Source organism: Pteropus vampyrus, unplaced genomic scaffold (genome assembly GCF_000151845.1).
Source record: "Pteropus vampyrus isolate Shadow unplaced genomic scaffold, Pvam_2.0 Scaffold117, whole genome shotgun sequence".
NCBI classification, from domain to species: domain Eukaryota; kingdom Metazoa; phylum Chordata; class Mammalia; order Chiroptera; family Pteropodidae; genus Pteropus; species Pteropus vampyrus.
In genome coordinates, this window is record NW_011888898.1 from 3,352,373 (window position 1) to 3,366,844 (window position 14,472).

At 38.9% G+C, this 14,472-nt stretch overlaps 1 protein-coding gene and 1 pseudogene across 4 annotated transcripts in view; one reads left to right on the forward strand and one right to left on the reverse strand.

The window, feature by feature from the left end:
• Positions 1–14,472, forward strand: part of B4GALT5 (beta-1,4-galactosyltransferase 5) — a 72,330-nt gene that overhangs the window by 12,189 nt on the left and 45,669 nt on the right. The window contains exon 1 of one of the 4 annotated variants that reach the window (XM_023534051.1): positions 295–325. The exons of 2 other annotated variants lie outside the window; for them this stretch is intronic. In XM_023534051.1, coding sequence (XP_023389819.1) covers positions 310–325 — 16 coding nt within the window. In that variant the 5' untranslated portion in view covers positions 295–309. Of the gene's footprint in view, positions 1–294; positions 326–12,343; positions 12,449–14,472 lie in introns of those variants that run through there. One more of the 4 variants, XM_011365985.2, reaches the window with a different exon arrangement.
• LOC111743651 lies at positions 8,519–8,637 on the reverse strand (annotated as a pseudogene).

A 14,472-nucleotide genomic window follows, 5' to 3' on the forward strand; every position in this document is an offset into this window, starting at 1 on the left:
TAAGCTTGAAATTTAGGTGAAAAAAATGGTAAATGTAGGAAAATAGTCCTGATTTAGGATGGAGCAGATACAATAAAATTCTTGTATATTGCTAGGAATATAGTTTCTGATTTTTAATTAGAAAAGTATTTGGTTTAATGGCTTTGGTGTTTTCAAATTTTTGATAAAAGCTATACCTTTATGTCTTGACTGTGCTTGCCTATCTTTAATTTGATACGTAAGTTTTTGCCTAAGAAATGAGAAATGGTTTTATATTTTACTTTTTTCAAGGATAGTTGAGGAAGAAGCTTTCTGAAATTGGAAGCCCATATGGATGGTGTGGAAAGTAAGTCTGTTATTCTTAAATAGCTAGTCTCTTGCTCCATGAGATTAGATGGAAGATGAAATAACCTTGCCTTTTTTGCTAAGATGAGTTTTCAGTAAAAGCTTGAGCTGACTAATGCCAGGCTGGCATTCATCAGTTGCTTTATCTGGAAGGGACAACTGGAATCCTTCATTGTGCTTGTGTGTGTGTGTGTGTGTGTGTGTGTGTGTGTGTCTGTGTCTGTGTGTGTGTGTCTGTGTCTGAATGTGAAAGTGAGAGGAAGTGAAATGTTTTGGTTTTGGTGTTGGCTTGATTTTCTGTTTCATTGTCGACTGGGTGTACCTGGCTTTTTCATTCTGGTTTTAAGTATCCAGAGGTCTTAAGATTTGGATGAATTAACAGTTTTGAATTTCATTTAGCACTAGGGGTGAGAGCTACTTTTTTGGTTGGCTTTATGTTTAAAATAATGTTTTTCCTTGATTATTCTAGAAAATTTCAAACATACAAAAGTAGAGTGAATAGTATAATTCACTCTATGAACAAAGGCGATTTATTTTTTTTCACATATAAAGATGAAAGGGCCCCCAAATCACTCTCCCCCTCCCCCCACCCAAATGGAACAAAACATAAATACAGGCTTTGGCTTATTAATAACCCAGAGTTTTAAAGCTTTCGGAGTTTCAGATGTCTTGTCGATCCAGTTATCTAAATGTTTCTTCATATGTGAACAGGGAAGACAGACAGTCTATAAACAGGATTACTGTGAGGATTAGAGAGACTGTTTGCCAGATGTTTGCAAGTCTTGGTAGTAGTTAAGTATTCGAAAGATAAATGTCTCCTTCCCCTTTCGCAATCTCTTAATCACAGCGCTTATTAGCTGGAATAGAGAAAGGGAAGGAAGGAAGCTTCTGCTAGTGTTAGCAGCTCAGATAAACTGGTACACAGTAGAGCGGGCTTGAAGCAAGTAATTACAGCAGAGGTTCCAGAGGATTTCAGTGTTTCTATTACCCCGTCCTTCATTTGAACCCTTGAAATTTAGATTTGGGGGAGCAGGGGTCAGCATGTTTGCGGAGGATATGCCTTCCTGGCCTGTGGTGTTTCCACTGAGGCTCTGTGGAGCTGGAGGCGCAGGTGCTGTGGCGGAGGATGCCCAAGGTACACAGGCGCCATGGGAGCAGCCGATTCTTGCTGGCGCGTGTACCACCTGTGTTCTTCGGTCCCCTTAGCCGTTGTTTTCTGAGAATATATTGCTACTTTCCATAGCTGTTTCACATCAGCTTTGACCAAAGCCAGGCACAAAGCTTGCAACGCAAAGAATGGCAAAAATACCTCTTTTAGGACTTGTTTTTGGCATAGATATCGTGATGTATGTTTATTAACATTCCCAAGTAGCCACAAATTAAACACCACCACTACCAATTTAATTTTAACATTTTTAGTTTTATTAATTTAACAGTTCTATTATTAAAATGGTAAAACGGTCTGCATAGATTGAAGGTATCGTTTTGGGTTGTACTTCTGAAAAACTCTTTTCACTGTGATATTTGAATAAACACAGTAGATAATTTATGTAAGCTTTTTTATCAGAAACATCCTGGAATCATGTTTAATTAGGATCTAACAAATGTTATCACCCTTGCTCTGTCGAACTATATTTTTAACTATTAAATCAATTTTAAGAATAATAAAAGGAAATTCCAATAATTTATAATCTTTTCATCACAAGCATTTTCACTTTTTTGTTTCTGTCTCATCTTTATGTACACACAGATATTTGAAAATTGGCACGTTAGGCATTGCTACGCCGAGAGAATCGATATTAGAAGGGTGGCAGCAATTTAGTAAACGCTGTGTTTGTGCCAAAATAACCTTTTACAATCTCTGTGCTATCACGTCTTTTTCTGGTTCTGTGTTTCCTCACTGTAACTCAATATAGTGTCTCGATATAAGATTTTTTTGGCAAGGGATTCTTGAAAGGAAAGCTCTACAGAAAACTAACTTGCTGTGTTTACCAATATGTAGAAAACTTGATGGGAAAATTCTAGTCCCATTTGGTGTCAAGTTGACTTAATCTCATTCCTAAATATTATTAATAAAATGAAATAGAAGACTTTAAATTTCATAAAATATTCTGTGGCTAATTTAATATGGAAGCATAATATTTGATCTATTTCCTCTTTTGATTGGATTCTACAACGTAGAAATAGAGGCTTTCTTAGATTCCTATTTGTACTTAGTGATTATTTTTCTCCAGTCTGGTATCCTTTTTTTTCTATAGTTTGTCAAGAGTAACTAAACTTTGAATGATTGAGAAGCTATTCAAAGATATATCAGATCAATTGAACAGAAACCAAATGCTGAGCTGCCCTGGCCACATTTAAAAACATGTACATTGGTGCCATTATTTCTTTTGTTTTTGCAAATGTAGCTGTGTGACACAGCTTGCCCTTTAAATCTGTAGTTAAAAGAATTAAATCTATAATTAACATTCATTTATGTAACCTTCTCTGGGCTGACCTGGGCTTTCCTAACCCTTGGAAGACCCCATCTAGAACAGTAGACAGTGAAAACTCAAGAGTTTGCTTTGCTTCTGAGTAGTTGGAAATGATTTGGTTGAAAGTAGATGTGATATATTTTCTCCATCCTCTTTTTTTTACACTGTATGTACAGAATGGGGATACTGTCGATGTCATGCAATTTGTTCTTTTCTGTAAACATAATTTTATTAAATACAGTTAGTTCCTCATAATGTGACTTAAGCGTTTCTAAAAATCACCATTCAAAATTGTGGATTAAAAACCGTAGTGCTTGCGGAAAAAGTGGGGTTAGGCACACAACGCTCAAAACTTCATAGGTGACACATTAACGAAAAAGGAACCTAGTGAAAACAGTAGTACAGTTTTATGCATGTTGAATGGTTAAGAAACCATAAATAGGGCCCTTTACTTTGAAAAAGGTGACGTTTGCTTGTGGAAGTGGGCATCAGAAGGACCGTGACTTGTGAGTTGTTGCGAAGTGGTGGGCAGAGGGTTGTCTGAAGTGGTGCTGAGAGCTGTAACGTCAGATGTGTAAGGGACGCCCACTTGGTGAACTGAGGTCACTGGTAGATGTTTGAGGCGCAGAGGTGTTTGTTCAGCCAGCTGTCGTTTCCTGGATGTTCTTCACGGGCGAAATTGTACATGAGCAAATGAGAAATTCCATTTATGCTCCCAGATAGATCGATTGTGTTGGAACAAATGTGCATTTTCAAAATAATCATTGTCGCAGAGATGTCTATAAGACAAAATGTGATGTAATTAGTATAAATATGTGAAACTTTTCAGAATGATTTTTAAAAAGCTTTGAAATCTCAAACTTACAGAAAAGTTGCAAGTATAGCACAGGGTCTTTTTCTTGAACCGTTAGGTGGCATGATGCCCCATCACCCTCAAATACTAGCATGTTTTAAAACAAACAAGGATATTCCAACAAAGGGCAATCCAACCATTAAAGTTAAGAAATTACCGTTGATGCTTTATGGCCATCTAGTCCTTCATCCCCTGTTAAAGTTTTGCCAGTTGCCCTAATCATGTCCTTTATATCAGATGGATCCAGTTCAGAATCATCCACTGTATTTAATCTTCAAGTTTCTTTAGTCTCCTTCAGGAAAATCTGGAAAAGTTCCTCAGTCTCTCCTTGATGTTCATGACCTTGACACATCTGAGGATGAAAGGCCAGTTGTTTTGTAGTGTGTGTCTCTCACTTTGGGTGTATCTGATGTTGCCTCATGGTTGGATTCAGATTATGCATCTTTGGCTGCACAATCACAGAAGTATTTTGTATTTATCCTCCTGGTACATCCTGGGACACAGGATTGTGATTTGTCTCATCGCTGATGATGTTGACTTGGATCACTTGATTGAGGAGCTATCTGCCCGGTTTTTCCATTATGAAGTAACTCTTTTCCCTTTTGTAATCAGTATTTTGTGGGAAGTGCTTTATATAAATATCTTGTTCTTCATCAAAGTTTTCAATTTATTTCTCTATTGATTTATTGCTCAATTAGTATGGAACCACGCTTTAAAATTTACTTATTTTTATTAGCATGAACTTGAGGTTTTAATGTTACTATCGTTATTTATGTTCATGCTCGAGTGTCCTGAGTAGGCCAATGGGAACCCCTTGGCCCTGGCATCCACCCTTTCAACATGTATCCATCACTCTTGAACACTTTCTTCCTGGCATGACAAGGAGTTCTAGGCACATTTTGTGCTTTCCTTATCCCAGACCTGGAATCACGTATTTCTCCAAAGAACTGGTTCTTTTTGGTGAAGAATGGGTATTTAGAAGCCAAGGTCTGGGTGCTGGGTATACTCCTTACTATTGGATGTTGGGGCTTCTAGGCCTTCTCAATGTACTGAGCTGTGCAATATGTGTATGCATACACATACACACACATCGGCATCTATATTTAGTTCTACATGTATATATATATGTGGAAAGTTAGGAGTTCACACCAATACCTACAATTTAAATCCAACACCTCAGGGTTCATTCTAGTTTCCTCTTTCCATATTTGTAACTCCTTACTCTGACAGTGAGAATCCTAGCTCACACTTTCTTTAATACCTTTACTTATTTGATCAATCCCTTGTATGTAACCATGCTATTCCGTCCCCAGTCCCTTTTTGGAACCCTTCTCACCTCTAAGTTCTCTTTGCTGGGCAGTCTTCCCTCCACACCCCCACTTGAGCTCCCACGACCTGCACCAGGCCCTCTGCCAGCATGCGTGCCCTCCTTACCCACTTGGGCTCTGATGCTCTGCACCAGACTGCCCCCTCCTCCCTGTGCGCACACTCCTCTCACCGCTGCCTGGACTCTGGTACCCCACCCTGGCATCCCCCTTTTCCCTGCTGGATGCCCTTCTCACCCATCCTAGCTCAGGGAGCCGTCCTCATCCTGCTGTGCTCAGACATCCCTCTGTGGCCCACTGAGTCTCCGCTGCCCCTGGTAATGGACACCTGTCTAGCTTGACCCCACCTAAGGGCTTTAGGACCGAATTGTTTTTGGAAGCAAAGGGGAAGGGGCCATATAAAATTTTGGCAAATAAATTCACATTTAGAGGCCGGGGTGATAATTTCCCCCTGATCATGTCACCTAGTTTTACATTCTGAAAATATAGTTGCCATACTTTTCTGAAATTCTTTTTAGATTGTTTTCTTTATCTCTCGATGCACAGGATATTCTTGATTTCTTCCTAGAGATTGCATATTTTTAGCTAACCAGAGGGTGAAATATTTAGCTCACAGCATTATGGTGAGTCTTCCTTTCCCCCGCTGAGTCTTTTCTATGACTTAGGTAGGGACTGTGGTGTTTGAGAAAGCCTGTTTCTCAGAAGTGACTATTCTGGCCAATAGTTCGCATTTTTGTCTGTCCCTTCTTCTGGCTCAGTAGTCCATCTGCTGGCCTCCCAACATGACAGTGACAGCAGGTGCTACTTCCATTGTATTATCTTATTCATTAACGTTCTAGCCTTGAGATGTAGTGTTTTACAGATGAGAAAACCAACGCTTGGAGAGGAGTGGTTAAATAATTTGTTCAAGGTCACGTAACTTTTAAGGGGCAGAGAGGTGTAATTTGAGCCCAAGTCTGCTCTTTTTCCTAGAGCCTATGCTCTTGAATAAGTCTATGCTGCCTCTGTAGGATTCGGATACATTTGATTAGGTCAAGTTGTTCACTCACTTTTTTATTCCTTTTGATTTAGGAAGAAGAAGTGTAAACTCTTGAAAGTTATAGTTAGAAGAAGACAAATAGATGCTATTAGCTGTCTGGGAACACGGACACTTAATTGACTATATTTCTGGTAGAGGCCCAAAGGAGTGGTAGGTGTGAAGCCCAGATAAGCCCATTTCCTTTCCGATCTGGGCACAATTTCTCTCTTTATACAGGAAGAGGACTTTGAAGTATGAAGATCAAAACTTTTTAAATTTTTCTTTGAAAACTAATGTGAAAATTAAGGTCTTAAAAAAGTATACTTAAGCTGTCTGATGCTTTTTAAGAAAGAGCAGCTTAGACTTCTGCTGAGCTTACTCATTTTATCAGCCCATCGCAATTCTGGTATTTTTTGTGAATGGGATGATGTAGCTACTTGGTTGAAAGTGGGTGTCGATCGTATGGTTTTGAATAATTTTCTACGTGCAGAGATTGTTTTGTGCCTTCATCTCCCTTCACATCAGCTCTCCCTTGTGACTGGTGTTAGGCATTTGTGAGGTAGCAGTCAGGGATTGGGGAACTTCCCCCAGGCTACTCCTTATGCAAAAAGTTGTTCTTCATGCAAAGCTACAAGTCTGCTCTGGAGTCCAACTAGCACCCTAACCTCATTTGCACTACTGTCTAACCATGGAGCTGAGCTAATCATATCTGAGCATAAACACTGTCAGCCAGGCCTTTGAAAGTGGTGAGCAAAGTAAGCTTGTTTCTTGATGATGTGTCGCTATGAGAATAGTGAGGATATTTATACTTAAATTCCAGACTCTTAGGAATCAGAGGTGTAGTTATCTGGCTTACATAGCTTTGGGAACATTTAAGTTACATGGAAGTTACATGGTACTGTGTTGTGCTCTGTTTAGGACAAAGGGAATTTGCCTGCACCCGGGAGATATAAACCTCAGTGAAATCTGGAGCTACATCTTCTGAGCTCATGTCCCAGCTCTGCAATGTGTGACTCTGGGCAAATTACTGAACTGTTCTATTCCTACTTCAGTTTCCTCATGGGATGATAATAGTTCCCACGTCATAGTGAAGTGCTTAGCAGTGGTGAGCTTATCTTTTTAAAAAATATTAGCTAGTCCTATGATCGATATTCTGCCTATTAGGAGGCTGTAATCGTAGGTTTGTTTTCAGGACTAACTCACATATATAGAGTATAACAGGATCTGAAGAATTACCCCATGAAAGAGTGGGAGAGGACAGTCAATATTCCTGGGAGAACTTCCGTATTTTCCAGATAGGGAAATGGAATCTTAGAGATGATAAAGGACTCACTCATTCCCCCGGCAACACCAAAACTAGAACTGATAGTGTCTGGTTATTAACCAAGGATTTTCATGAAGTTGGCAGTGGGTGGTGGTGATGATATGATGACACCAGGATTTTTTTTTTTGGGGGGGGTGGGGGTGAGGCAGAGAGAGGCTTGTGTATAAATAGAAAAAGCACACTCAACATACCTATTGTTTTTATAATGCAGACTACAGTGAATAAGTTAAAAAAAACTTGGCAGATAGGAATACACCAAAGATAGTGAGAAAGCATGACTGTAGGGGACATGGGTTTAAAACAGTTGAATTACTGTCTGCTGTCTTTACAAACATGTGGTAAATGAAATATCAAGTCGTTCTGTTGCTGGAAAAAATAGGTTATATGCATCTTTGGGGTGAACAGCAAGGATTAAACAGGTACAAAGGGCATTGTTCCCTGATCAGAACAGTGTGTGATGGGTCAGGTACTGCTAGGGTTCCCCCCTGCCGCTGCCCCCCCCCGTAATTTTTATTTATTTTGGATTATAAAAGTAATATATTTAATGTATGAAATTTGGAAAATACAGCAAAACATAAAGGTAATAATTAATTCACCATTAACATTTTGGTGCTGTTTCTTCTTTTGGTATGTCTATAATTTTTCAAAAACATAATTGAGCTCACATCATATGTACAGTTCTCTATACTAACTTAAAATGTCAAAATATATTCTAGAGGCAAAGTGACTGTCAGGTTTTCGGTCCTATAAGAAAACATGAGCTTTATCATATATCATAGAAGATTCTTTGGTGTGGATTTTATTAGTAGTGACATCTAAGGAGGCTGATTGTGCTACGCTTTCATTTTTATCAGAATGATTCATATTTCCTTATCTATAGGTAGTCTCAAAAATGAAATAATAATAAATTACTTGATCCTTAAAGAAGTTTTGCCTGGTTAAGCAAGCACCATTTTGATCACTTAAAGGTCTTATCTGCTGTCCTTTAAGTAATATTCTAGGACCAGAATACAGGCAAGAGCTGCTCAGTTATGTTAAATTAATGGGTTGTCAGATAAAACCAGGTAACCACAGTTCACAGCAGAGAGAGCAATCCATTCTTTTTTTTTTTTTAGGTAAGGCAACCCTTGGTTGACCTCACAGATTGCAAGGACCTTGTCAGCTTACAATCCCTTATTTTTTATTTTTTAAATTTTTTTATGCCTACAGCACCTGGTCTTCCTAGGTGGTCTCCTATTCAAGTACTAACCAGGCCCGACCCTGCTTAGCTTTCGAGATCAGACAGGATCGGGCTTGTTCATGGTAGCATGGCCGTAGACAAGAGCAATCCATTCTTGCCAAGAAAGATTTGGTTTGGTCATATGCAGAAAGGAAAGCCAAATATTCAAGGAATATAAATTATAGATGAAATTGAAACCCGAGGATGAGGATTCTTCCCTAGTATATTTTGTACTTCCATGAATTAATAAAAATAGAATTTCAGGAAACAAAAATAGTTGTTAAATAAAGGCACTTATGTTGGGCAGTTGGACATTCTAATCAGTGTGCCTTTTTGGGCACTAGATATTATCACATTGAAAGGTACTGGCAGTCAACTAGCTATTAGGTTAGTATCACTTACAGTGGTTTATAAGAATTTAAAATAGATATTTTCTACTTTACATATATAGGCTTAAATTTAACTTCAAGAATATGCTTTAATATTTTATAATTACAATGATTGTCCTTTTTAAACATTACTTTTCTAAGATTGACACTTCACACCAGAGACCTAAAGATTGTTTAAAATGCAGTTCTGAAAAATAGTGGATTAAAAATAACATTCGTTCTGGGAGTGGTAAATGAATGTGAGGACTGATTGGGAAGATACTTGAGGAAACTTTCGGGGGTGACGGTAATGTTTCCTGTCTTGATAGGGATTTGTATGCATGCGCCGAAACTCAGCAAAGGTACACTTATTTTATGAAAATTTACACCCAAAAGTGAAATATTTATGCACATTTCTAGCTCTTAATGATGATATATTACACTGAAATATTTAGAGGGCAGTATACTGATCTCAGCAATTTACCTGGAAATGCATGAGAAAATAAAACGAGTTGATGGATAGATGGATATATTTGTGATGAGACAATTGAGTAGAATCAAGGTGATGCGTATGTGGGTGTTCGCTGTAAAATTCTTTTCAATTTTGCTATATGTTTGAAATTTTATCTAATAAAATGGTGGCTAAAAGAACATTATGAATTAGTACGTTTAAGGTTCGAGTTGACGATTATCGGACAGAAGTGGAGCCATTTGAATGTGACCACTGCCTTGATCATTTTAACTTCGAGACTGCTAGAGAGTGAGCTAAGAATGATTTGATTCTGTATCTTTACTATGTTAAAAGTCCCTCAGTGCCTTTCTCATTGATCCAAAGATTTTTTTTTCTGATTATTGTGCTATCCTGGAAATGACCAAGTGGCATAAACCCTGTATTATTGTCAAAGAGGTAGCACCTGTGTTCATTTCTACTTAAGTGATCCAATGGATACATAAACACTATTTTGTCAAGACGCTTTCCAAGGCTACTACTCAGTATAAATCCATACTTTCCTATTCACCTTCCCTACTCTCCACAATATTTTCTATTGTCCTGACTCTAGTTCACAAATCTTCCTTTTTTGTTGTGTCTAACCCAATATTAAACCCATCTATTAAATTAATTTCGGTTACTGTATTTTTCAGTTCTAGAATTTTTATTTGATACTTTTTTTATATAGTTCAATTTTATGGTGAAGTTCTCCATTTTCTCCCCATCTTTTTTCTTTATTTTCCCCTTCATTTTCTTGAATGTAGTTATTTTTAAAGCCCATGAGTGATAACTCTAACATCTGTGTCACCTGTGGATCTTTTCCTATTGTCAGGTTCTTCTTTTGATACACAGTCATTTGGTCCTGTCTCTTGTCATGCCTGGTAATGTTGTGAAAACTGTATAAAAAATTGTAGCTCTAGATTATTTTGTCCTCCTAGAGAGGGCTCACTTCATTTGCTAGGCAAATAGCATGGGGACTGATCCCATTTATCTTATAAGGGATTGAGCTGTCCAGAGGTAGGGTGTGGTTTTGGTAAGGATCCCATTACTTCCGGTTAGCCTACCGTCTTAGGGGGCAGCCCTGCAGGAATTCCAGCTGAGACCTTAAGGCTTTTATCAAGACCTTTTCCCCATAGCATGCCCTAAACTTTAATCTTTGTCTCCTCAGCACTCGGGATGGACGAAAACTCTCCTGTGCTCTTCAGAGGCTTTCTATTTGGTCTCTTAGCATCCTGACCTATGCAACTTTGGGATTTATTAGTCTCTTAAGGGAAAAACTCACTCAATTCTTTTCGCCAGGATCCTGGCCCATTAAGTCTCTATTTTTGCTTCTTCAGACCTGAGATACTGCCAAAAGTTCTGCTGGTTTCTTGCCTCTTAGGGGTGACTCTCTAGCCTTGTGCCTAGAGTGTTCACCTGCTTCCTCAGTCTTGTTCTTGGTACCCACAATTGGCGAATGCCCCGAGGGACAAACCGACTGCAGTATGTTGGCTTACTCCAAAGGGGTTCATCCTTCTCCAGGATTTTGTCCCCTCAAGTCTTAGTTGCCTCAGCAGCTCTCCACAGTCTTGAGACTTTCTATTTATTTATTTATTTATTTATTTTTATCTGGCCTTTCTAGTTGGTCACTTGAGGGATCCCTTATCTACAGCAAGGTACTCAGTCATAGTCAAAAGCAGAAGCTCTTTTATATAAATCTTGGTCGTGAGTTTATTCCTTAAGGTGTAAAAAGGATGATGTTAGTCTGTGCTCCGTATATCAAGGAAGACATGTCCAATTTTTAAAGAGAATTAAAAAGAAATATCTGTTTATTAATCTAAAAGTGAATCAGCCAGTACAAACTTATATATACATCACTACCGTGCTTTCTGTCTAACAATATCAATGGTTAATTTAAAAGTAAGTATAAGCATAAAAGAGTTAAATGATTTGTCTAAGGCAGAGTTTCTCAGTCCCAGCACTAGTGATATTTTTGGCTGGCTAATTCTTTGTTCCTGGAGGCTGTGCTGTGCATTGTAGGATGTTAGCAGCATCCCTGGTTTTTTAGCCACTAGATCCAGTAGCACCCCTCTCTCCCAGCTTATGACAACTGAAAATGTCTCTAGATATTGTCAAATGTTCCCTGGGGAGCAAAATCACCCCTAGTTGAGAACCATAGATCTAAGGAGGGATTAGTTTTCCTAATTCGATATACATTACCAAAGACGTGGAATTGAATTTTGAGTTACTCAAGTCATTGTCTTTCACCATCAGCCTGTATTTTCCAGCTTCGTTCTTTCCTGATCATTTGATGACAGATGTGGGGACCCTATAATGTTTATAAGAGTAAATGAATTTGTTCACCATGATCTTGCCTGCTATGAATTGGGAGCTTAGGCCACATGTTCACTTGTTGTAGAATTGAGAAGACAGACTCTTGATTTCTAGGTGACACCAACTCTTCCATCCTGTGTGTGGCATCTCCTCGGGCTTCTGCAGAGCTGTGCTGCTGCAGTCTGTTTCGCATGCACAATCTTTAAGCTGATAGGAGCAAATTAACACAGAGAAATCCACTCAGAGAATATAAATAACCATTTGAAATTCGGTTAGGACATTAGGAGATCAGAATTAGGGCTAAAACTGAGGGTTAAAAGCGAAAAAGACCACTTAGAAGAAAAATGATCCAGAGTGGACATTTCTGAATGGTAGGACACTGCCAAAAATGATTTAAACTGTTTGCTACTCTTCCTCTTCCTCTGCAGACATTTTCCTGTTTTCCAAGTCATTCTGCTTTGATGCCAAGGCTCGAATTAATAATGCATGGCCTTTTTATGGTATTCCCTTGTCATCGTGCCTTTTAGGTGCTGAGTCAGGATCGTTACAGCAGCAGCTCAGCGCCAGCGGAGAGAAATCCCTCTGCATTGTTCCCGCTGCCGTTTTTCCAGCGCATGAATCTCGTAGCAAGCTTTTCACTTTCATTACCGTGAAGCTTTAATTCAGAAGATGCTAAGGAATAAGGCTTTAAAAACTATCCAGAAATGTCTATGACACGATATTTTCGAGAGCTCTTAAAAGTAGGTCTGAAGGAAAAAAAAGTTGTTCTGAACGTTAGTGTGACTCGAATTCATTCTGGGACGATAGCCATCATTTCCCCAGTTTTCTAGCTGTTGTCTGGCTACGTCTCTTCCGAGTACCCAATTTCTATTTTTTAAAATGTAAACCGGTATTTTCACATTACCTTTATGACAGGCAGCTGCGAGGCGTCAAACAGGTACAAGGGAGTGGGACATGTGATTGTTGGGTGAGCCCGGGATCCAGGCTCGGAGCCAGCATTTCCCTCCCCTCCTTCTGCCAGCCCACAGGAATCTGGAGGGCCGCTGTGAGAATTCAGCAGCTGCTCTCCGTGCTGCTTTCAAATGCAGGTCTGCCTGGGCCACAGAGGTTTTCCTTTTCTGCTTGGTTAGGAAATACTGCGTCGTGATGGGCCCTGGGGAAGAAAAAGAAATTGTCAAAGACATTGGGTTGGTGTTATGAGTTGGGGGTGTACCCACCACACCTGCTGAAGCTCCTGTTGGAGATGGTAACATGCAGAGGGTGTTGCTAAGTCTGTGATGAGTGCTTAGCTTCTAACTCATGTCTGCCTTTGAAATGACACACCTTAACAAACTTGTTAAATCAGTTCACTGACGTATAGTGTGTTTAAATGCTTAAATTAAGATTTTCCTAGAGTTAACAGTCTTCCTTGTCATGTGTTTTAAAGGTAGGTTGGAAATTATTTGCCTTTCTTCACAATCCGAATAACAATATGGATAAAGATAATAATTGTATGGAGACTCTTTGTAATATCTACACAATTTTTCTATAAATTTAAAATTATTCTAAAATGAAAGGCTTATAAAAATAATAACTATGACCTACTGAAGGCCCACCGTGTTCTAATCACTAACTTATGGGTCTGACATTTGTTATTTCAAACCCTTATAAGACTGTAAGAAGTCCAGTCATGAGCTTAAGACCACATAACTAAGCAGGGTCCAGACTCAGACCTTGGTCTGGGCTGAATGAAAGACGAATCCTACACAACTTTGCTTCCTCTGTGGTCACTGAGGAGTGAGGATAGAGTTATTTGAACAAGTGGCTCTTCATTTAAGTGCCATTTGAGTGTCATTTAAGTGTATACATATGCTTTGATCTATTTCTGTTATATACAGCACCAGTAATATTGTGTGACATTTATTGATTTGCACACTTGTCTCCTTGGTTTATGGCCTCTGTCAGTTCAGGGACCAACTTTTTCTTTTAAAATTAAAATAAATGCTAAACTAACATGCGACTGCTAACTGTATACAAGGCCCTGGTCTTAGAGCTTTGCACGTGTTGCTTATCTTCCTAACGCAGTGACATGGGTGCTGTTTTCCTTATTGTATAGGTGAAGAAGGTGAGGTGCAGAGAGTCTCTTACTTGACCCAGGTTACATAGTTAATACTGTGTGAGAAAGCCAACACTCAAGTCCAGGTAGTCTTATTCTGGAGGCCAGGCTCTTCATCACTGTGCTGTAGTCCCATTTTGATGTCCTTCCTGGATCCCTACTGCTTCCTAGTAGATACCCAAATGTTAGGATCAACTCAAAAGATTGTATTCTGCTGAAAGGAGGCAGCCACCAGGCTACTCAGCACCTGATAACTGCTTCAAGGTGGGAATTGTATGCCCACTTTTGCTAGATCTTCCAATATTTCCAGAGCATTTAGAAATCTGGGTTTTAATGTAAATAATAATAGCAAACATTTAAATAAATATAGTGCTAATTATGTTCCAGGCTTTATTCTTAGTGTTTTACCAAATATTAACTCTCATAATCCTAAATGAGGTAGAGATATTGTTATCCCCATTTTTCGGATGAAGAACTGAGGCTCAGAGTGGTTAAGTAATTTGCCCAAGTCATTAAGCCTCTAGGATTTACTATACTAAGTAGTTTTCCAAAGTTGATACTTGTAACCACAGACTATCTACTTGGCAAGTAATTCGCAGTTTAAAGATAAAAGGAAGACCAGAAGACACCTGATAAGCCAAAACAAAACACATTTGTCTGTAAATAGTT